Source organism: Dysidea avara, chromosome 13, assembly GCF_963678975.1.
Source record: "Dysidea avara chromosome 13, odDysAvar1.4, whole genome shotgun sequence".
NCBI lineage: Eukaryota > Metazoa > Porifera > Demospongiae > Dictyoceratida > Dysideidae > Dysidea > Dysidea avara.
Genome location: NC_089284.1, coordinates 8,121,725 through 8,147,770, shown reverse-complemented (window position 1 = coordinate 8,147,770; position 26,046 = coordinate 8,121,725). Strand labels below are relative to the sequence as shown.

Sequence of the window (26,046 nt, the reverse complement as noted above, 5' to 3'; positions counted from 1 at the left end):
ATGTACTTGGTTGTATGTGATGCGGTCCTAGTAATAATAATAATTTCTTTTTTGCAACTACTGCAATCTTCACTGTCACCATGAGTCATGCAAGCAACATACCGGTATGGTACCTATCAATGTGGTACATAAATTCATCAGAGCTGCTAACCATTAAGCTAAACATGACATGGTCCATGCTATCACCATAATCGCTAGAAGATATCTCAGGAGTATTACGTTCGGACATGTACACTTTTCTTATAATTATCAACACTGTAATGTGTTGTACCTGTAGATAAGAAATATAGGCCTATGGCCAGCTTTGGAGGTATATAAAAATCCATGCCAAACAGGCAAGTCACTATTATGACTGTTTTAGTAGAGTATTTTGACCCCATGATGTTTGTCTTATAACTCTGTAGCTGTTACTCAGATTTCTTTGAAACCATGATTGCTATGATGGTTAACCTACACATGACATTTTTCAAATTATTCCCAAAGTGGGTTAGCTACCCTGTAGCTGTAATAATAAGTCAATCTTTTAACAAAAATAAGGTTCCATAACAGTGAATGTTTATCAAATTTGTAGCCAACTTAGTACATAAGTTCATTTATATATGTCCTTTATCTGTGGAAAGGCAATCAAGTTAACTGCCTGCAATTACAAATAAAAATCCAGTTTGGAAATGGTTGGAAAAAATTAGGTACATGGCTTAATTGTCCTATAGAGATTTCACAGTCATCCCACCATGTCAAGGCTTGATTGGTTATGGTATGACAAGGTATAGGACACTTTTACCAAGAGTTAAACATTATTACAGGTGCAGATAGAATCCCAGAATGTGTAAACATGACAATAACGTACTCTCAGGAAGGTTCCAAATACGAGTCCTCAACATTTACATTCCACATTGCATACATGTATATGTGATGCAATCTATAGCGTTAAATATAAAGCGTTGAATACAATAGGTAAAATACTTACGTATTATGAATGCTTTTTTCTTATTGAAGAAAGAGTCTAACAATAAAAATCTGGATATCATCTTATTCATCTACTCAAGAGGAGCTCAAAAATCTAACCATAATTTTTGAATCTTTCATGAAGTGATAAACATTATCTCAATAGTACAATTATATAGCTAGCTATGTACATAAAACGCATACATACAAAATTTATACTCTAGAGTTTGTGTCACTATCACCATTTTTTTTATCACTATCATTGTTCTTCTTGTGAGTTAATCTCCTGGTTGCCTCTCTTACTGACCGTTTTACTGTTTTGTATTGTATTACAAATGGAAAACTTGAAAGGTTAAAAAATGCGAACAGTATTAGGTAGGCACATTCTAGACCAGGATGAGACAGCCTTTCAAACTCTCTCCTGTATGGTTCACAGGTGTCACTTCTGCTGGTTCCACCAGCCATACATCTCCAATATTGCTCAAGATAGAACTGTGAGGAATTTGCAGACCCATTCCTTATACTGAAACTGGTCCAAACTGTGATCATGAATACCAGTTGATAGCAGAACATGAAAAATAGTTTCACTTCAGGTGTCGAGAAGTGACAAGTCCGTATTGGCTTGCCTGTTGTTTTGTTAAGCCTCCTCTTAAAAATTCCTTGTTGCTAGGATAACACGAAAATAGCACATAAATCATATCCATTACAATTTATGGTATTATATAGCAGTTTTCTGAGCATCAGACCTCATTACAGTAGTACTATTAGAGTATATTGGGGTGTATACTCATGTGGTTGTTACTTACCATGTTGACATTTGTTCAGGTTCATGTTATTGCTAGAGTTTGGCTTCCTCGCAAGCTTGTTAATAGTCCTAAACCTCAGTAATTTTCTGTGACTAAGTTGCTGGTAATATGTTCACACCTCAACTGTATGTTAAGCTCTTCGTTTTGATGTCACACATGCAAAGTTCTATAATGACTAATAAAGCACTTTTCAGCACTTTGATCCTCCCATGCCAAGTACCATATTTATTTATTTTTAAAGTGACGGAAAACAAGAATATGCATATATCAATAGTGGAACCTGAGTGTTTGGTAACTGAAACATCTCTACCATATTAGTGACTTATGCACAGTGCTCCCTTGATTATCCGACCCCCAAGACATGTTCAGATAATCAATAGGTTTGGATAATCAAAGCCCATTCATTAATATACAGAGCCCTGTTCAAATACTTTAATAGAACATACCGTATAGCGGGTTATTTTCGAAACAGAAATTTTCGTACAAGAAGCAAAATCTGAATTTCGAAAGATTTTAATTTCGAAGAGTGCATATTTCGAAGTCCGGATGGATTTCAAATAAACGGAAATTCGTGTCACAAATTATGAAAATGCGTGAATGTTTGCCAAAAACTGTTACTGATGGAATAATCCCCATTCCTGTGCACTGGAGAGAAGACTGAGGGAGTCTCGGGTGGAGTGAACTCACTGGCACGATCACGCTCCATCATAGCTAGCTCATATCACCATAGATTCTAGAGCAGACGGCATCAATTCCCATTCTGGATCACCTGTTTTTTGGTTATTGGTACAGTTACCCATTATCATCAGCAATACTGAGCTAAAACTCGAGGAATACGCGAACGAATCGCCGAAAGTTGGACGGTTGCTTTCACTTGTGGGAATTTATTTTCGAAAAACAACCGGACGTGGGAATTTATTTTCGAAGAGAAGGGCCTCTTCGAAATATCCGAAAATAAAAACCTTTCGAAAATTACCAGCTATACGGTACATCTTAGACAAAATACTCTAATAGAACAGTCATTTCTACTGTTCAGATAACTAAGTGTTTGGATAATAGAGGTTCACATAATCGAGGGAGCACTGTACTGTACTGTAGCTTCAATCCACTAAAACGTTCCATAAATAATTTAAAGCATTGCTGCAAGTACTATACGGATAATGAAGCACGAGAGCTTGTTTCAGTACTTTTTATTGGGATGCTACAATGTCCCTACTCTAGTTAATGTAACTGAGTGTTTTATTAAGGAACGTAGTTGATCAATCTGGCTTCAAACGTGTGGCAGGAATCACTAGAAATATTTGTTGTATAAAATTAATTGCAATATCACCATTGCAGTAAGATAAGGCAAGTTACGGGGAACAAGGAATTAATGTATGCCTTATAAAACTGTATTACTTACAATGTGTATATTGTATAGAATGACGAGCATCATCACAAGACTGGAGCAGCTCAGTATCACTGTTGGAATGACTAGTGAATAAAAGCTGTACACTGCATCACCTGAACAACCCCTCGGAGGAAAGGTCACAATCCGATTCTTAGAAGCACTAGCAAACACAATGTATGGCACAGTTCCAACAATGAAGACACAAGTCACTTCAATAATGTGAATTTTCATGCTGTACTCTGAGTTGTATATCACCTTTGACCATATAGGAAATACCAGCTTTAGCAGTAAATGGAAGATGTAGAGACACCAAAAGGCACAGTACAACACAATTGTAGATGTTGATATAAAACCTGTAGATGACAGTGAAAAGTACACATAAGCAGTTAAGCACTTTTTGTAAACAGTGGTATCACCAACAATTTACATGTACCATCAAACAGTATGGTATAGTACTGTTTAAGTAGGGATCCTCCCAAAAATGACGCATGCCACCTAAAATTCCACCTTCAAAAATCATCCTAGAGACATCTTACGTGATGAAAATCACCTTCACGGAATAATATTAACATCAAATACAGCATTAAAAACAACAAAACACTAAAAGGCGGCCGGATATAGAATTTTTTTTTAAAAAATCGTTAAAACTCTGATTTTAGACTGACTGCCAGCCTGCCTGACCACAGTTGAAAGGCTAGAGGCCAAACAAAGCAGCACATAGCCACCATTTTATGCCACACTACCAGTGGGATGTGCCTTTTGGGGTTCCAACACGACAAGTGTGTTCACTCTGCACTTTGTCTTTCCTTTTACCTTCCATCAGGCTTGTCTTCTCCTTCTCTCATGCAATGAATCATATCAAGGTGTTAATTTTTCCTATCAACACTTTCCTTGAGCAGCATATTCAAACTTATTGAAGAGTTACCTGTAACTTCACGATAGGTTGAATCAATGGCATGTCTATTCATTAATTAACGTGATCTGGTTGATCAATAAGCGCTGAGACCATAGCTACCTCTTAACAATCTATCACCATGATACACCCTGTTATTATTGGCCTATCTGTATGCTGTATGCTAACAAAAAAAACAAACAAAAAAAAATAGTATATTCATTTTTAAAAATGAAGTAGGGATCCAAGCAATAAAAGTAGCGAAACAAGAGATGAATGATGGTATTACAGCATAGCTTGGAGGGAAAATCCCTACTTTGGCATTGAACTAAATCATTGTTATAACATGCTAATGTAGGGATTTTCCCACCGAGCTATACTATAATACTATCATTCATCTCTTATTTCGCTACTTTTTAAATAATTAGTTTATATATATATATATATATATATATATATGCTGTTTTAACCCTGGATTTTGCTGTAGGGTGTAGCTTCAAAGTAATAGGAGAAAATTATAGCCTTCCATCATTATTTTTTTTAAATTAAGTGCATGCCCATGGAAGACCACAGGCCAGTTGTGAGCACATGCCTAATTTCCTAAAATTGTTTTCAAAAAACCTGACACAATCACGCAAGCCTAATTTTACAGTATAAAGTGTTGAATACAATGGGTAGAATATTTGCGTATTATTAAAAAAATTCTGTAAATTTATGAACGCATTTTTCTTATTGAAGAAATAGTCTAACAACAAAAACCTGGATATCATCTAATTCACCTACTCAAGAAGAGCTCAAAAATCTTTTGTTTCATTGCAGTAGACCCAACACGTTATGGGCATTTGTTTACGTCACATTAAACGATAGTACGCAATCAAATTTTCCTCACTAATTTTGCCTTTGTATGTAATGAAGAAAGGTGGTGCAAGGATGAATGTATCCAGCAATCGATTCCTGTAGTCATGGGAACATGATGGCACAAATTTCAACTCCGTATGTCATTCTTCTCATACGTTACAAACATTTTAGTAAGCACCTGTAATTTATTATCCCTATACTTACACTTCCAGACTTCCCTTAAATTCGCCATACTATAATATTCATATTCATGCTATGCTCCCCCTGTACTTCAGTTATTCAGCTCTAGAATCACTACTATAGGTATGCAAAATGAACTACCGTATAGTAAAAAACTTTGGTGAATTTGGTGAATAGCGTTCAATTCGCCAAAGTTTTTTTTTGCCAATTATTTTAGATGATCACACGAGCACATTGAGTAACTAGAACTTGAGATGAAGGTCAGCTCATACCACCACGCAATAAAGATCAAGATGACTTTGGAGATCTTCGAAATGTGTCCCACAGTTGTAAGCACTCCAGCCACTTCTTGGGATAACATTTCCAGCTGGCTTCCCGTTCGCACATCAGCTAGTTCAGTGACCTTTGCTAGCACGTTGTTAGATCAGTACAGCTACAAAAGTACTGCTACAAAAACAATGCTAGCTACCTATACACTTACTACACTACTTAACTGATGAGTTGACACCTTGTCGTTATCCTTACGTACTGTTGAGTAAAAACTTTGGCGAATATTATTTCAATTGCCAAAGTTTTTTCCTCCAATTTTTTTAACAGAGGGGTTTCGTCACACTTTTTTACTGCCAAGTTTTTTACTATCTGGTAATACTCAATCAAATGCTTACCGCTTATTTGACAATATGCTGTGCTGTCATCCATAAGTACATCAGTTAGAAACTTGTCAGTACAAAAAGGCCTCCAGCTACCAAAAGCAATTGATGGAATTGCCAAATACAATGCTGGAGAAAAAAGAAACATTAATACACAGCTATTCTAATTTCAGCATGAGCAAAAAATTATTTCTATACAATATTTCTGATTGTATTAGTCATCTAATAGACACAGCTATTGGACCATACACACCCAAAATGACTTTTAGTGATGGAAAGTGTATGTTCTATTAGAGCAGTTAAAATGGAGACTACCTTAAAAAAAGGAAATTAAGTGCTGGTTGGAAAGGTAGTGATCACTAAAAGGATCCTTATTAAGTGACTGCTACGTCACAGTTCTCACTTGCAAATGTTTGCGTAGCTTTCCATGTGGGAGATAGGCTTTAAACACTGGGAGGAAGGCAATGACTATGCCATTGATTGGGGGGTTACTGCAGATGTATTAGCAGAAATACAAGAAAAGTTGCAGCTATAAGAAGGAGTGTACTACAAACAACTGTGACTGCATTATGTATTCCTGATGAACAGATACTACAATGGAACCTGTGTATAACAGTCACCTTGGAGCCAGATATTTCTGCCTTTTATATACAGGTAGAGAAAAACCTGCAAAGGGTGGTCAGCAGCATTTTAGTATAGCTATGACCATTATAAAAGGGTAATTACTATTAAGGGCTTGCACTGACCATACAGAAATGGCAAGGTGGGCTTGTTATGAATGTTGTTAACAGCCACTGAATACTTTTTAGCAACGAAGCCAGGTAGATTATATAGTATTCACTGAGAGGCAGGAAATGTGATAATTGTGAGTTTATCGAAGTGGTGCCAATTGTCGATTGTGGTCAGCAACCCCTATTCAAGAGTTGCGTGATCATGGCTGTTTTACAAAGGTGACCACTTAATTCAGGTGACTGTTAGCACAGGTTCCACTGTACATGAACAGTGGATCACAGATCCAACCATAATTGTTTCTTAGTTTTGATAACTTTTGTTGGGGGGAAATGTTATATTATGACAATAGAATCACTACAATAGATACTTACATAGAAAAGTCATAATACCAGCATTGATCACTATTAACACTTGTGGAAAATGAAATCTATTTAAAAATAAACACAAGTATTATCATAACATGCACAATGCTTACATTTTCTCTCTTCTCCAAAAGGCAACTATCAAGACAAACATTCCTCCAATTGTATTGGCTATATTGGCAATGCCACTCAGTACAATAATGGCTATGTTGCTGGAGTCTCCGTTTTGTGAAAACTCTTTACACAATGGTAGGCAAGCAACACCTCTATCATTCACACCAAATTGGTCAGAACAAGTCAGTCTGGCAGTCTCTCCATACACATCACAGTCAATCAACCCCTCACTTCCTTGGAGTTCTAAGATCCTCCACTCTGCAGTACAATATTCTTGTCGCACATCCTGGCACACTATGTTCTCAACGTAAGACTGATTGTCACAATTACTTAAAGCTTGACAAAACGAATGGTTTGTTTTGCTAATGCAAAATGAATCCCGACTTGATAATCCAAGAGCATTATACACATTAGTAAGATCTCTTGTACAGTTGGATTCTTCAACAGTTACTCCACACTCCATGAGTAACTGACTCTGCAATGAGAATCAACTACTCACATTGCTATATAGACATGTTCACAGCAAAATTATACAGACATGAATTCAATATAAATTAATCAACAATATTTACTGTTTACTAACAGTGCAACCAAGAAATGGACATATGTACCATCAAATGAAAACATGAACTCGACTGCTGAACTTAGTGTCCTGCACAATTAGCAGACAGACTTTGGAAGGTAATTTGAAGGTGTCCATGACAACATTAGTTCATGGGACTTAGGTCAAACACAATGCATAGTATTCATATATAGAAGGTGTTTATGCAGGAAAGATATGTTAGTAGTAACCAACAGCCACAACAATGTACAATTATTACTAACTATTTAAGTAATTACATAGTTAAAATTATAATGGGTAGTTGGAGGTTTTACTTGGTGACATCTAGAGTATGGACATTTATTTATTTATTTTTAATTATATTAATGCTTTACAGCACAAGTGCTGAAGGTCTGTAGGACACCTGGTCCTACAGCCTGCTCAAAGACTTTAGCTACTTAAGGTGTGTTTGAAAAGTTGGAGAAAGGAGAAAAAATCCATGACTGGACCTAGGTAGCCTCGACATAGTAATGTAGAGTGCAGTTATTATTCTCATCAAAGTTTCTCAGGAGATGATCCCAGATACAATTTCAGTTTAGATTTCAACAAACAAACAAACTGACATGTTTAAGTCTAGAATTGGCATGGCATTCCACAGGGATGGTAAATGATGAAAATAAGAATGTCGTGATGTGTTGTTAAGATGTTGAGGTAACAAGAGTTTGTTGCTGGAGCCTGATCTAGTATTAGTAGAGTTGAAAGTGATGTAGTTATTGATGTTGAACTGATTAGTTTGTAACTTGATAGATTTGATAGCAAACAGTATGTCCTGTAATTCAAATATGTACATTAAAGGAAGGAGCCTCAGATTTATCAAACTGTCTTTGAAACAATTAGTGTAATCGTTCAAGACATGTTTGGTGTGAGTACATAGCAAATGTGGGTTTCACCATAACATAAATATCAGCTAGGAGGGACCATTTAGGACATCTGGTGTGACATACCACCAATATACCTTATAGTAAATTGCAAGACGGTTGTCAGTTACAATTCCTTGTTAAGGGATTTGCACTTCTCACAAAAAATATTGGCCAGAAGTCAGTCTATCACAATACCTTCATGGTGCCTTGGTAGTATTGGTTAGATAAAATTAAGCCCAAAAGCATCTTCAGAGCAGCCAAAATGCTTGCTACAACTTTAAACAAAACAAAATTTTCTGCTGACATAACTATCTGCTTTCCTACCTGACAGGTGTACCTCGTTTATTTTGTCATATTATTTCATGTGTTTTGGAGTTGGAATGGCAAGTGCATATATACACAAACAGAAATTAGAGACATCATATATCTGCACTATCACAGGTTACTAAGGACCACAGTAATTATAAAGATGTAGCTATGGCATTAGTGGTAAATGTTCGACACTTTAGTTGACTTGATGTAACTGTACCATATACTACACATAGTACTCAACACATCATTCAAGTTACCTGTGAAATGTTTACAAATCTTGGTGAGCTGTCAGGTGGACTGTCATTCAAGGAATAGTAGAAAATGATTGGCATTAGAAATAGTCCAATTATGAAGATGATGCCGGCAACCAGTCCCAGTTTGTATGGGGTAACCATGAATCCTTGTAAACTAGTGACACTCTTCCGTCGTATTGATTGTGTTCTAGACTTTATTGTGTTAATCTTTGCATCATTCAATGAGCTCTCAATTGAAACTTTGTCAGAATGATCAATACTGAATGCCACCGCAGAAGTGCCATGGTCAGAAGCCAACGAGGCAGCATGTTGCTTGTCACCTAGTGGCAATGCATCCTCCACTGTATCTCCATAACTATTAACACATAAATTAGCAAATGCTTCACACATTATCTATACAGTTGCACTAAGTCCAGTAACTAAAAGACTTCATAGCTATAAAATGTTGCCATGTAGTAAAAGGAAATGATTTAAATGTGTGGGCAACTTAAAAAGAAAATTTCAGGAAGCTGCTATATGGTCTCAGTGAAAGTTGAGCCCACAAGAATCGTTTGATGAAAGACTTCAATTCAAATTTAACACACTGGTAGATATTTTCATTGATGCATTAAACTCAACCATGTACACCAGTAAAACTCCACCTGCACATCACTTAAGTTTATGGCAAAATTCTATTCTAAGGGTAAGTTATAATACCATGGTGTCTTTTGGGTAGAAGTGACAGTTAATGGGTTAAGTACGTAAGCATTTCTAGCTATATGAATTGTGTCATACGTGATGGAGTGTAAACCATTTTATAAAAAAATAATAGTAATACCATAACTTTACTTCCAAATGACATCATGATGTGAAAGAAACAGCTTACAGTCTTCACTACACTATAGCTTCCTGTTATTATATCATAATGACGTCACTATAATTAGCCATACACAATTGAATTTTAACAATATGCACAGGTTTGTAGCTAATGTGTGAATTGACCACAATGTAACAAAATAAGGTCATTAATTCAACAAATTCCGATCAACATGCGAGGAGTGTAAATGAGTATTATAGCTAACTGTGAATGCCTTAAACATAGATGCCATAAGATTTATAGCCTCCGAGCTTATACACCATCTCCTTCCCGCGCAAGGCACGTCTCGCGCCGTGTTGAGGCCTCGGTTGAGGCTTAGCCACCCATGTACGGCACTTGCATGCCACATATTGATACACAGTGCACTCAATCATTTTTACCTTTTTCTTCGTCCTGTCGACATGGCAAGGGCATAGATAATCGAACAGCGAGTCACACGGCTATCTGATAGCTAGAACTGGAACAAAAAAATCGTGTCGTGATTTACGGTACGGCTCAGTCGTGGTTTTTAAGGGTGGGCTGGCGGCCTCCGCATAATTAACTTTAATAACCATGCCCGGATGTAACTGACCCCATTACTTTGACAACGAATGCAAACAAAGACACCTGTGGCACGGGGCACCTCAACTTAATTATGCATTTTCCTCTTTCAATTTCCATCAGTAGACTACGAGGTAGATTATCTGCCCATAGTGTGGGGAGTAATGTGCTACTTATGTAACGCGTTATGTAATATTACTTTTGTGGTGACCATAGATAATAGACACTATTATCTATGGTGGTGACTAAGTAATAACGGAATACACTATAAAACAGGTAATATAACTCAAGTTACTTTACTTACAAATGTAACGCGTTACCTAAGTAATATAGTTACTGTAACGAATCTAATATTACGTAATATTATTACTACAGGTAACGAAGTTACTAATCTCGTTAGTAATCCACTGAGTAACGCCTAGCCACAACAAAGTAATGAAGCCTACTGAACGAAGCTTATTCACCAGCATCTTACTTATAACCAAGATTTGCACAATGTTCAACAGTGCAATTATGTCACATGATAAGGTGGTAGTTTCACACGTGACAGCTTAAGGCTGTGGACACAAAGTAATATAATATGTAATATTATTATAGTTACTTTTTTTTATGGGTAATATGTAACTGTAACTAAATAGTTCAGTTGCAAATAATATGTAATATCTAACTAGTTACTTAAAAAGTAACTTGCCCAACACTGAATATCTATATAAGTGTCCTGATTATCAAGGTTTCCCCTTGTCATGTTCATAGCCAGTATCTAGTCCAGAGTGTATGCGTTCAAATATGCAGCTTCTTTTGAAGTACACATAACAGTAACCAAAACAGCCTATAACATCTGAATACAATGACACATACACCATATTTATACAACCATAAATATCTCCTTCTACAAAGGTGTGAATGCATGCATTTGTACAAAAACAAGTTACTTATCAAGCTGCACCAATAAACACAAACCAAAAATTATAAGGTGCTGATAACAGTATTAACGAGTACATCTTGTAAACAAGTTGGTCATGCATGGTTACTACATCTCTTCCCTTTAAGTTTTGCTTGGAAATGACCTTTAGATGTATGGTGATTTCTTTGTACTACCAATCTCACCTCCACCCTGTGATGTGATGGAGCTGTGTGCAGAAGGATTCCTTAACTGACGAAGTATACCATGATTATGCAGTGGGAGCAGAACTAGACACTTCATGCATTTCAGTTGTTCACATTTTTATTATATGTGTGCGTGTGTGTGTGTGCGTGTGTGTGCGTGTGCGTGTGTGTGTGCGTGCGTGTGTGTGTGTGTGTGCGTGTGTGTGTGTGCGTGCGTGTGCGTGTGTGTGTGTGTGTGTGCATGTGTGTGTATGTGTTAATTTCTGTTGGGTGTGACTGTGTGTTGAGAGTGGCATGCACTTGGTTTTTTCTTAATAGGCTCCCTTAGGCCTGTTTGAGCACAGCAGGTCTAGAATAGTGCATCGTGCAGGCCCCCACTCTCTTAGGTATTGTAATTGTGCTTTTAAGCAAGTTTAGTTATTGTATAGCATTGACGTTGTAAGTGTATATATTAGTTATAGCTAAGATATTGTACGTTGTGTGTAGCAAATATATTTGATAAGTTATTGAGTGCAGCTACAGAGTGTGGTAAATGGTAAATATTGGGTGCAGCTATAGACCTAGCTACAATAATTGAGGTGGGGTAGTATGGGGTTATGAAAAATGAGCCGAGAAGGAGCTATAAAGTTTCACACTCAAAGCTTCCTTTTTGCTAGGACTGGAGATATATGATTATAATATCAGACCATGTAGTAATTTCACATGCGTGGGACACCAATTAGCTTACAAATTGGGTGATTTGTTCAGATGAAGGAATGACTAAAATATTTGTCACCATTAACATTTGTAACATGTATTACTACAAAACAATTGTAATGTATTAAGACAATAAACTGGAATGAAAAGTTTAGAGTTAATACAACCTCATTTTAACTGGCTGTAAAAGAGAAAATTTACCATTGTGTGGAAAAGGTTTTCCAAAATTTTGATCATAATTACAGATTATAAAAAATTAATGAACATATTAACACCCAAACTTCAGCCTCTGTTAGTGCGGCTACTGCTGACTTGTTCCTCAAAACAAAAGGTTTTGCTGGTGATTTAACTGTCATTTCTAGTAATGTTGATTCACATCAGCAAGCTCTTACTTTCTTAGTACTAAAGGCTGGTGACATCTGCTTCATGTTTCACTAGCTACACAAAGTCTAATGGCAACATCTGTAGCATTAATGGAAACTTTTTAGGCAAGGGTATTCCTCCCTCTACTACCTGTAAGCTGGCCTCTGACAATATCAAACAGCAAATTTCTATCATATGTATCTCCAATTGTATTAACACTGTTCTAATAGAATACAGAGTATATGGATCCTTAAAAGCCATAGATAATATCGTATATTAGCAGACTCTTTTTGATGAGGAAGGTCTAAATAAAACATCAGGATGGAAAACAGTTCCTGGAGCTTACAGTTACAAGGTAAATTTAAGCCCTGTTTCACAAACTTGCAGGCTTCAGCACAGTTGGATGATTGGGTGGATTGAATGGATGTCACTGTAAGCTTCTCCACAGCAATTATGAAAGTGAAGTACAGATGTCACAAAATTTTTAAGGATTCACTTTGTATTCCCCTCTAATGGAATACCCTTGCCTAAAAAGTTTCCATTAATGCTATACAGATGTTGCCATTAGACATTGAGAACTGCGTACTGAGTGTGTAGTGAAACTTGAAGCAGATGTCACCAGCCTTCAGTACCATGGAAGTAAGAGCTTTGGAAGTAAGAGCTTGTTGATGTGAATTAACATTGCTAGAAATGACAGTTAAATCATCAGCAAAACCTTTTGTTTTGTGTAATTTTGAGGAACAAGTCTTTGGTTCAACAGTAGCCACACTAACAGATAACAGAGGCTGAGGTTTGCATGGGTGTTTATATATATAATTATAGGTTTATCAGTTCTTATGGTAACGGCCAGTATATATGTAAATCCACTGATGGGAAGCTAAACTGTAATTTTTATTATTTGCCTGGGCTCTAGTTATTACTTACTTTAGTGACTTAAACTAGACTCCTGGCTTCTTGTAATATACTGTACATGCAACTATGATGTTATTTCTTTTCCATTGCAAGAACATTTGAATGTTTGAATGTTACTGCTGCTGTGTGTCACCTAACAGCTTAAAGAACACACAAATGAAGGACCATGCACCGTACCTTCCAGCATAGACTAGATCATAATATTTTACTGCCATATTGAAAACTGTTGAATGCTGTTCTGGTCAGATCACCATTGATTTCATAACTAATATTTACTATCTCAGAGGTGCAGAAAGAATCCCAGAATGTGATAACATGACCTAAATGTACTCTCAAGCAGGTTCCAAACACGAGCTCTCAAACATTTACATTCCATGTTACATACATGCATGGGTGATGCTTGTCACTCAATCTATGAAAGACATTGGTACCAGCTGTCCATCAGAGGTATGCATTAGGAACTTATTATAACAACTCATTATTGATGTCATATTTTGGTCTATATAATGAAGCTTTACTACAATATAGAATTTGAAGGATTAAATGCATACAAACGACTCATGCAGTGATATATATAATATTATCTCATTACAGTTATCTGCATACAGTTAGTTGTATACATAAAATGTGTATGCACAAAATTTATACTTTGGATTTCATGTCAATTTCACTAGTCTTGTCACAACTCTTCTTGTCACTATCACTGCTCTTCTTTTCACTGTCACTGCTCTTCTTAAGTGTTAATCTCCTGGTTGCCTCTTTTACTGACCGTTTTACTGTTTTGTATTGTATTACAAATGGCAAACTTACAAAGTTCAGAAATGCAAACAATATTAGGTAAAAACATTCTAGACCAGGATGAGACAAACTTTCAAACTCTCTTCTGTATGGTTCACAGGTGTTACTTCTGCTGGTTCCACCAGACATACATCTCCAGTATTGCCCAAGATAGAACTGAAAGGAATTTGCCGACCCATACCTTATACTGAAACTAGTCCAAACTATGATCATGAATACAAGGAGATAGCAGAACATCAAAAACAGTTTCACTTCAGGTGTTGAGAATTGACAAGTCCGTATCGGCTTGCCTGTTGTTTCATTAAGTCTCCTCTTAAAGATTCCTTGTTGCTAGGATAACACAAAAACACCATATAAATTACAACATATGCTATTATATAACAGTTTTCTGAACATCTAGCTAATCAAACTATATTCATGACAGTCTCATTACAATAGCTACTGAATGTTCTATTAGAGTATCTTGAGGTGTATATTCACAACCTCAGTTAGATCACATGTACTGAGGTCGCACTACAGATTATTTACATTTTAATTGTTTCCCGTCACCTTAAGAACAAATGGTACTTTGCAAGGGAGAATCATTATGTTGTGGATACAGTACAACCATATGCTAGGTTTGTGCACATGTAAACAACACAGCTATGAAAAATTATTAGATGATCAAGTGTGATACACCTTAAAACTAGCCACACTAATCCTATTTACTAGTTCTATGACTAGAAATAGATTGTATGGACACTTAATAATGGTCAAAGAACTGAAACAGTTTGAGTACTAGAGATGAATATTCTGAAAACACAGTATTCATGTATGTAGAGGGAGGGAGGACTTGACACGATTTCAGCCCTCATCTTTACTTTCTGTTGTATTAGTTTCACATCACCCCCCTCTAGTGCTATATTTATATTTGCAGCATATCTTTATGTATTATTAAATGGTGATGGTGAGTGGTTTAAGCCTACCTATATGTTATCCAGCACTTAAAGGGGCAATGCGCTGTTTACATGCTGTATTATGTTTTGATGCATGGAAGCCACTCAACGTTTGTCCAAGACCAGCTGGTTACATTGTGTATCTTGTCAAGTTCATGTTATAGGTGGTAAAGTACAAGCATCGCATGATTTTATTGGGCCCCAAAATAATCAAATGTTGTAAACAGCACATTGCCCCTTTAAATGGTATAAAATGCATGCAAGTTCAAATACAAGTGACTGATTAAATCTTTGCTAGTATATCTACAGGTTTAGGTGACCTCTCTTGTTTCACTACTTTATATTTCTACTTGGCGAATGCAAGCATTGTAGGGACAACCCATTACACAGCATTATAAACAAAGTAAACAATAAGATAAGTGCCTCTGCAATCAATCTAGTCACTACATAAAATATGGCCAATTCCTGTTATAAACAAGGTGGTCAGCCACAGGGAAGTCATTTGAGCTACTGTGAATCAACACCTTGCACTGCCATAGGACACAAAGGAGGACAAAGGTTAGTTCGCGACACGTGCACTGTACATTAGTGCTGAAACGAATGGCAATTTTTACTATTCGAATAGTTGTGATCAAAACGACTGAATATTCGATTATTCTTTAAGCTTATACTTCTATTGAATAAGTACTGAAACCTTTTGTTAGGGAGCAAGGTAGCTAAAGCCTAAGCACTATTTCTATCAGTGTCTTTTCTAAAATAGAATTTTTACAGCATAGATATATCACTTCATTCACAATCTTAAGTTTCAAGGCTGGCTTTTCCATCTGAATACAGTGTACAAAGTGCTAACGATTATTCGAATAGTGTGTTAACGAATCGAATAGTGTCATACCGACCGAATAGTCAAATAACCGAATAATCGTTTCAGCACTACTGTACATACTGCATATGTCAAAAGGCACCTGTCAGTCTGCATCTAAAAGTGCCCTAGCCATTATTAGATTACATTTAACTAAAGGCATCAGGAAGCATTTCAGGTCACAATAACAGCACTTTTAGGTTTGATTATACTTAACCAATACTACCATGACAGTATCGTGAAACTGGTTTCTGGTCAATATATATTTAAACTACTTCAAAATAACCAAGTTACAAAACATCACATTTTTTCCAGATTAGTAAATACTCGCCTACCAGCACTATACGGTGTAGCACACTAACAGTTCATTAAATGGTTTGTACTAGTTAGTATAACCGAGTGTTATACTAAGGTAGTTGATCAATCCGGCTTCAAACATGTGGCAGAAATCACTAGAACCCGTGAAACTATTAAAATTAATTGCAACATCACCATTGCAGTAAGATAAGACAACTCACAGGAAACAAGGAATCAATAAATGTATGTCTTATAAAACTGTGTTACTTACAATGTGTATATTGTATAGAATGACAAGCATCATCACAAGACTGGAGCAGCTCAGTATCACCGTTGGAATGACCAGTGAATAAAAGCTGTAAACTGCATCACCTGAACAACCTCTCGGAGGAAGGCTTCCAAACTGATTCTTAGAAGCACTAGCAAACGCGATGTATGGTACAGTTCCAACAATGAAGACACAAGTCAATTCAATGATGTGAATTTTCATGCTGTGCGTTGAGTTATATATCGCTGTTGACCATATAGGAAATACCAGCTTTAGCAGTAAATGGAAGATGTAGAGACACCAAACAGCACAGTACAACACAACTGTCGATGTTGCTATTAAACCTGTAGATGACAGTAAAAGTACACATAAGCAGTCAAGCATCATCTGTAAACAGTAGAATTACAAAAAATTACATGTACTATATTCTACATTCATTCATGCCTTTTAACCCTGGCTTTTGTTAAAGAGTATAGCTTTTTATATAGGAGAAAATAAAGGTGATTGCTGTAATGATGTTAAAATTCTCAGTTTTCTGACCCTATAATCTCATTTATCCAAAATTGGAAATGACCACTCTATTAGAGTATTTTGAGTACATGTGTATGTACTATTAGAATATTTTAACAGTGCAATGTATGGGTTTCAGTTATCCAAACAATTCACTTATCTGAACACTTTTACTATTTCCTGAGACACATTGGGGTTTGGATAACTAGTAATGACAACCTCGTATCAATTAATACATACCCACAGCTGACTACAGGCCGGCTGTGGGTGTACGATTGGTTTCCTAAAACTGTTTTCAATAAATGTATGTATGTGCGTATGTATGTATGTATGTATGTATGTATGTATGTATGTATGTATGTATGTATGTATGTATGTATGTATGTATGTATGTATGTATGTATGCATGTTTGTTTCTTTGGTCTATTAATGTAAATTCTAGAACATTCTAAAAATACTGTACAATGCTCTACCCTAATGTGGCCTACGGCTAACTTTAGGACTTTCTTTTATTCTTCTCTACCAGTGATTAGTGAAGAAAGAATGCTACATTTAGCACTGTTTGCTTGATGTGTTTAAAAAATTGTAATACTCTAATAGAACACTTATTTTGCATGTTATGTAAAAAATTAGGGTGTTTAGGTATGGAGGTTTGTTTGTGGCTTGAATCCAGGGTAACATGTTTGTACATAGTTTTCAAAATTCTCAATAACTAGAGTATCTGCATTATGAGTTTGTTGGACATGTTCAACGTTGCTGCTGCAACACCAATTTTGTAAACCACAAAGGTTTGTGCTACAGTGGAGTTAACTTTTCTACAGACAAGCTATTCGCATAAGTGGTTTGCCCAGTAGGTTAACAGAACTTAAGTATTTTGGTGCAAAACTTCACTTGCGTGTATGTATCTTGGAATTGGCAGAGTCAAATTTGGTATGTGGTCTGCCCTAGGGGGATAGGACAAGTGCACATGAACTGGCAATGGAATTATGTAAGATCCTTACACTACTAAAATAAGCATATTCTTTTACCTCTCTATCCATCACAGACGATTGTCTGGGGTGGTTTGATAAATATGAGGACTTACTGGTAACTGAAATATGTCGTCATTTCAGAACACTGATTTCATTATGATCAGTGGCACTTTTTTTTTTACTGTAAACGTACTTACTTCATAGTAATTAACAAATTAATTAATGTAAGTAGAATAAAAACCTTAGAGGTAGAGAAAACTCTGCATTCATGACATAATTAAAGTGTTTACCATTTACATAAATAACCTCAAGTGTCATTTATGGAAGCCACATGCAGTTCAGTTGGTATGCTAAAGAAGCCACAGAAGGCACATAATGAATGCAGACATTATTTGGTGTGAAATACCTCAATGGTGGCATGTGTTGAAATATTGGCTTCTGCATTACACTGGCTATTACCATATGTAATGAGTATTTACCTGGCCAAGCAACTTCCCTGCACCCTGTTAGTTCTGGGTTACCAGGTATATGCATGGGTGAGTGTTTAATGTTTATATGTTTTCAACATGATGACTTGCTTCTAGCGCAACATGTGGGTTACACATGCGTGCTGCTCATACTAATAAACAGTACAAGGTGCATGTGACCCATTTTCCCCCTACTACTCCTATTTATTGAGTAGATGAGTAAATAACATTTCCTGGACCCATACACTGGTACACATAAGAAAATCAAATGGTCAGGCCCTTCACTTAGCCATGCACATTCTGGACTGCTCAATGCCACGTTCTGGGCTATGCAAAGTCAGCATAATAGGATGTTAATTTGTGTCAGAAGTTTAGTAATCAGTATATGCATTTCTGCATTTGGGGAATTACTGCATTGTGAGGCTTATTCTCAGGACATCTATTATTCATCACAGTCATACTATAACTATGCTCCCCCCATACATCAGCTCTAGAATTACCACTAGCACTGTACATGCAAACTGTTGGTTTATAGGCGACTCTAATGGGGGGGGGAGGGGGGGGGGGCCATGCCCCAACCCCCCCCCAAAAATAATTCTTGGGGAAAAGCTGCAGTATAGATTGGCATTGTTATTTTTAGCATTTTTCATGTTTTTAGCATAAATTTTAGGGCTGTTTTCAAGCCTTCAAATTGCAAAAATCCTGCAGCTTCTGGGGGTTGCACCCCCAGACCCCCCTGAAATTCTACTTTATATTACAGCAATACAACAATAGTCATGCTCTTCCCTACTTGACCCCCCTTTAAGGTCAGGTCTAGAATCACCACTGCTAATGTTCAATCAAATGCTCACCGCTTATTTGACAATACGCTGTGCTATCATCCATAAGTACATCAGTTAGAAACTTGTCAGTACATAAAGGCCTCCAGCTACCAAAAGCAGTTGATGGAATTGCCAAATACAATGCTGAAGAAAAAGAACATTAATACAAATGTACATATCCATTATGATTATGATAAAAATCTACTTTTAGACAATATTTCTGAAAAGAAACTTTGTATTAGTCATCTACTAAACACAGTTATCGGACCATATTGACTACAATATATGGTGGCAAGTGTATATTCTATTATTAGAGCAGTTAAAACAGAGACCATCTAAAATACTACTTAAGTGCTGGTTGGAAATGACTAAATGATCTTTATTATGCGACTGCTATGTCACGGTTCTCATCCTCAGTATTTGTGTAACTGAGACAGGCTGTAAACACTGAAGCAAACAACTGCCATAATTATAGTGATACTACATGAACAGTGTGTCACATATAGAAACTTAAGGAAATGTTATCTAATAGAGCACACATTTACTCTAATTACCTATGTACCACATATGTGACCCAGTCTGGGAAAACTGGCCTTATCACCTATTTAGAAGTATCAATAAATGCTGGTTTTAAGTAATTAGTGCGTTGTATGATTGAAGCAAATTTTCACACATTTTACATCGATCCCTATCCTTCGTACAATTGCTAACAGTTAAGTTTTCCACCATTTTACAATAGGGGTGGTGGGAGGAGGGTGGTGGGGAGGGTAAGAGTTTGTTTACAACATGAAATAGGAATGTGCAGGGATGAATTAGGTCTAAAACCAGACTGAAATGAAAGGAAATTTATAGCAATAGTCTTAATCCAATAACATTGAGTTGTACAGCTACATACAGGCTGGGCGGAGCTCCGTTAAGACTTCAGACCATTCGTATGGCTTGCTACTGTACTATGGAAAAGGAGCCAGCAAAAGCAGACCACTCAAGTCTATAGCTGATCTTGATTGTGAAATTTGATAGTTTGTTTATGTAGCTTTGTGTTCTTGGTGAAAAATTAAATAAGTCTGCTGTCATGCACAAAAAGACTGGCTTTCCCAGATCCAAGGGCGTAGCCCGGGGGAGTTCTGATGGTTCAGATGAACCCCCCTTTCAGAAGCAGAATTTTTAAAATTGAAAATCACACAAATCTTACAGCCCTGAGCTCTCCGGTAGCTACTTGCACACTGGCACAGCTCTGTACTACTTTTGAGGGCCACATCGCATCATTTAAAATACTGAATCATCGATGAATCAAGTACTGTATCACGTGATCAATTGTGCATGTGATTCATGGTGAAAATGGTGAAGGACTGTTGGTTGAGACATATTACAAGGTAGCAGCTGCGATAAACTTGAGTGGTCATGTTATACATGTGTCAGGTTAGCACAAACCGTGAATAGTTGGTGTATATTTACATGGTGAATGTTTTGTTTATTTGTCACATGTTGCAGGCACATGATGTGTCAAATATATTGGAGTACAAGCCAAGTCTGAAGTCAACAGGAGGACTGACCGATAATAATGTATACCTGAACTATATTCAAATGTGGAGGGCTCCTGTCTGCTAAGAAGTTCAGTGAAGTTGGCTGTCAGTATAATATTATGTCAGTGTCTGGAAATGAAGATTAGCTAATATTACAATAGGTTTATAGTTTCTATAAGCTGCATAAACAGCAGTGTGTAGGTTTTAGCTAGTTAGATGCATAAACAGCCCCTTTTAATGTCACTGCCTAAGGGCACAGTTTGTGTATGCATCATTTTCGTTCAAATGTAGTTCAGGGGAAGTACCCAGGCTTTCCCCCCAAAGACATATTCGTGCACTTCAAATCTGGACCCCCTTCCAGAAATCCTGGCTACGCCCCTGAGATCCAAATATTACAACAATAGAATCAGTGCAATAGATACTCACATAGAAAAGTCATAATACCAGCATCGATCACTATTAACACTTGTGGAAAATGAAATCTATTTAAAAATAATCATGAGTATTATCATAACACGCACAATGCTTACATTTTCTCTCTTCTCCAAAAGGCAACTATCAAGACAAATATTCCTCCAATTGTATTGACTATATTGGCAATGCCACCCAGGACAATAATAGCTATCGTATTGGAGTCTCCATTTTGCGAAAACTCTTTACACAATGGTAGGCAAGCAACACCACTATCATCCACACCAAATTGGTCAGAACAAGTCAGTCTGGCAGTCTCTCCATACACATCACAGTCAATCAACCCCTCACTTCCTTGGAGTTCCAAGATCCTCCACTCTGCAGTACAATATTCTTGTCGCACATCCTGGCACACTATGTCCTCAACGTGAGACTGATTGTCACCATTACTTAAAGCTTGACAAAACAAACGTTTTGTTTTGCTAATGCAAAACGAATCCTCAAACAGGCTGGTTAATCCAAGAGCATTATATAAGTTAGTAAGATTTCTTGTACAGTTGGATTCTCCAACAGTTACTTCACACTCAATGAGTAACTGACTCTGTAATAAGAATCAACTACTCAACATCACTGTATAGACATGTTCACAGCAAAGCTATACAGCCCTAAAAATTATTATGTTTATAAATAGTACAACCAATGTTGTGTAAAGACTCTGAGACATATGAAAACATGTGAACTTGACTCTGTGATTATTTTGTGTCCTGCACCAGACTAACTGTTAGGTGTCTGTTTTCAACACGAAATTTACTGAATCACGTACGGCTTCTGCAATGAGAAAAGACCTGATATCATAATTAACCAAATTATCACGTAAGGCTTCTGCAATGAGAAAATGCCTGCTTTTATGGTATTGTGATGATGCTGAGGGGACACTGAAGGGATCAGATGGTGACCAGCATGAAAACAACAAATTTGGCTGGGTGGTTATGTAGTGAGACTTGAGTCACATGAGAGTGTTTATTGAATGTCATCAGCAAGATTTTTAATCGAAGGTTAACTTGAAGGTGTCCATGGGAACATAGGACCTAGGTCAAACACAATGCATGCAAGGTGTGAGTAAACAGTCAACAACAGGTTTGGGGTGGTAACATATGTAGCATCCTGCCTACGCATAACAGAGTAGCAGTAGCAGCTGAGGAACATCAGTATCACTGAGGATCACTGATTGTGTGCAGTGTCCAAGAATTTTATAGATCGCTCCCCTAAAGGTCCCTTCCCATCTCTTCCTTTCTACTAACTCATAGTATCAATAATGGCTACTAAGTGACGTCGGTTGTGCTGTAGCATAGATATTAACTAGGAGGGAATCTGGTATGAGGTAAGTTTGCATACTAAATATACCAGCCAGAGCCTTATCATAAATGTTAAGATACTTATGTACGGTATATACTGCTCAAATGCAACATCATCTTGCTTGCTAATTAAAGGGCGTGGCACCCATTTTTTGAGAGTATTCATTCCAAACAAAATAGTATGAATACTTGCAATCAAAATTAGTGCCACACCCTTCAATTAGCAAGTATTTTAATTGCTCGCACTCTCATGAGACAATGTTGCATCCGAGCGGTATGTACCGTATATGGACTTTATCCACAATGACGTCATGAGCACAAGATTGCTGCATTACTTGGGGGTCTAATGTAGTGTCTACAGAGAATTTATTTTGATAATTGATTAATGATCATATTTCAGTCATGAAGCAGATATGAACCATTAGCCTATAGGTATAAGTATAAAGTAACAAAACCATTGCAACATGTAATATGATTCATTTATTGTGTTGTCTTGTAACCTTACCTGTTGCACAGAGCCTTCCCTGGCTGAAATATGATCAATTTTTCCATATGTGCCTGTATGCTAATTTGTTCATGACGTCATTATGGATAAAGGAGGTTCACATGACCTCACATGACAAAATTTTAAAATTTTTAGTGTTAAGGCTATAGCACTTCAGCTCATTCTCCTGATCTCCATACCTTATAGTATATAGTCTCATGCATTGGTATACACTCTGGAGGACAAGTCTATAATCATACAGGACAGTAGTACTGTATGATATTAGGGATCTGCACTCTCTCACAAAAAAAAAACAAAAAAAAAACAACCAGTCTCACAATACCTTCATTGTACTTTGGCAGTATTGATTAGGTAGAATTAAGCATCTTCAGAGCAACCCAAATAAGTTGCTATGGAATTTAAATAATTACTTAATAGAATTTTCCACTAACTGACTAACTACTTGCCTACTTATTAAAAGCAATCTTCATTTATAAAGTGTCTTTCACAGAGGAGTCTTCCATGAAGCAAATGTATTTCATCTTATAGCGCATGTACCTGTGCATGATATACATGTCTGAATACTGAAGCCATCTTTGTCCCTGTATTGCATAACACATTGACATGTACAAATTGACATGTACACATTGACATGTACACATTAACCAATTTCGAGAAAACAGGAAAGATCATATTATTCCATGTATATATTTTGGAGTGAATAGTGGTTGAAAATGGCAAGTGCATATATACACAACCAAAAATTAGAGACATCCTATATCTACACAATCACAGGTTACTATAGGGACCACAGTAATTACAAATACATGGCATTAGTGGCAAATTTTCAACACTGGTTGACTCAGGAGCTTATTATAAGCTCCTGATTGACTTGATGTAACTATACGACATGCTACGCATAGGACTCAACACATCATTCAAGTTACCTGTGAAATGTTTACAAATCTTGGTGAGCTGTCAGGTGGACCGTTGTCCAAGGAATAGTAGAAAATGATTGGCATTAGAAATAGTCCAATTATGAAGATGATGCCGGCAACCAGTCCTAGTTTGTATGGAGTAAGCACAAAGCCTTGCAAACTGGTGACACTTTTCCGTCGTAGTGAGTGTGTTCTAGACTTTAATGTGGTAATCCTTGCACTATATAATGAGCTCTCAATTGAAACTTTGTCAGGATGATCAGTACTGAATGCTATCACAGAAGTGCCATGGTCAGAAGCCAACGAGACAGTATGTTGCTTGTTACTTAGTGACAATGCATCCTCCACTGTATCTCCACAACTGTTAACACATAAATTAGCAAATACTTTACATTATCTACATGTACACTTATACCAAGTCCAGTAACTAAGCTATAAAATGTTACCACGCTTTTTATTGTGTGGGCAAATTAAATAGAAAATCAGGGAGTTATTGTATGGTCTCATGCAATATGTGAAAGTTGAGCCTACAAGAATCATTTGATGAAGGATTTCAATTTAAATTCAACACACTGGTAGATATTTAATCCTCATTAATGCATGTACGATTTTCGCTTAGGTTCCCTGGGCTAGTGGTGAAGTACCTCGTACAGGCTCTGCCTTCTGTGCAAACCCTCCAGTGCCCAACTGGTAGACTTGATAATAAATAATGTATTCATATTAAACTCAACCATTTACTTCTTTGCACTTGGAATAGATGCCTTCCACCTGCATAGCATTATGATGCCATGCCACCATATGGGTGGCAGTGGAATTTTACTTAGCTAAGCATTTCCATACATGGTTGAGGCCATACACAACAATCATCTGTGGTGGGCTAGCAAAATTCATTTATTATATCATAATGACTGATGCCACCCTAGTAACCACAATTTAACAAGGTATAGGCTTGTGGCTAATCGGCATGGATTGAACAGCCACAGTGGTAACAAATACGTCATTATCTGCCTGTCACACATACTCCGGGGTGTGCAAATGAGTACCATAGCCACTTAAAATGACAGATGCATATAACACAATGCATGGATTCCCCGCCGCAAGGCATGTGTCTCAATCGAAATATGGCACGTGCACGTCACATATTGGTACACACTGTACTCAATCATTCTTACCTTTTTCGTCCTGTCGACATAGCAAGCGTAATCGGCTAATCGCACGGTTACTACCAAGTGGGCTACTACCAAGTTGGCTACTACTGTAATGCAGTAGCTCGAACCCGGACACTGAATCGCGATTTCCGGTATGTGTTTTTATTAATGAAGGTTAATAGCTTAACCGTGGTTAGCACACCATAGATAATATATACCTCCGGACACGGGATTGGAAACGCACACATTTCACACCTACCTCCACACCCCGGGTTGCCGTAAACTTAAGTTGTAGTATCCGATACATGAACTAGAGACTGAAAAATAAAGCATGGCATCGATGATGGCAGAACTGAGCGAGGAACCGAGTGCTTTGTTTGATGAAGATTTCGACGCTGATGAACCTCGTGATGAAACATCGGGTAGTGAACAGGAACAAAATGGAGAGCATGGTGAATTATCTGAGGAACTGAGAGCTAACCAACCGGACGTTTGTTTACCTGTCCGTGTGATTAGAGGAGTTTTAGCCGGAGTGTTGTCTGACGATTCTTTTGCAATAGCAACAGATGAAACGAAGACTTGTTTGAGAATCGCTCAAGAATTGATCAAGCACTTCCATCAGCCATCCATTGAATGTGAGAGATTTGCCTTGTGGTTAATGAATGTGTTGGATGAAGTGATCACGAAATCCAAAAAGCGTACTGGGATAAACTTTGGAGCAAATATCACCAGCTCACCACTTCTGAGGCATTTAATGGGAAGTGGATTGATTTTTTGGGGCTCTTAAAGGTTGATAAAGAGCCTTTGTTTTATCAACATGTAACTGATGAG

General features: G+C 37.1%; 2 protein-coding genes across 2 annotated transcripts; both read right to left on the bottom strand.

Annotated features, from left to right (window-relative positions):
* Positions 1-1,071: 1,071 nt before the first annotated feature.
* On the bottom strand, positions 1,072-10,311 carry LOC136243044 (uncharacterized). The gene is made up of 7 exons (XM_066034561.1): positions 10,193-10,311; positions 8,960-9,311; positions 6,929-7,404; positions 6,825-6,880; positions 5,737-5,850; positions 3,154-3,494; positions 1,072-1,611 (listed from the first exon to the last, which is right to left on the bottom strand). Exons 1-7 carry the CDS (start codon positions 10,213-10,215, stop codon positions 1,159-1,161), a joined length of 1,815 nt encoding a protein of 604 aa, XP_065890633.1. The 5' UTR covers positions 10,216-10,311; the 3' UTR covers positions 1,072-1,158.
* Positions 10,312-13,922: 3,611 nt separating this feature from the next.
* Positions 13,923-25,395, bottom strand: LOC136242736 (uncharacterized). The gene is made up of 7 exons (XM_066034191.1): positions 25,240-25,395; positions 24,077-24,428; positions 21,410-21,891; positions 21,306-21,361; positions 19,387-19,500; positions 16,591-16,931; positions 13,923-14,558 (listed from the first exon to the last, which is right to left on the bottom strand). Exons 1-7 carry the CDS (start codon positions 25,257-25,259, stop codon positions 14,073-14,075), a joined length of 1,851 nt encoding a protein of 616 aa, XP_065890263.1. The 5' UTR covers positions 25,260-25,395; the 3' UTR covers positions 13,923-14,072.
* Positions 25,396-26,046: the final 651 nt, after the last annotated feature.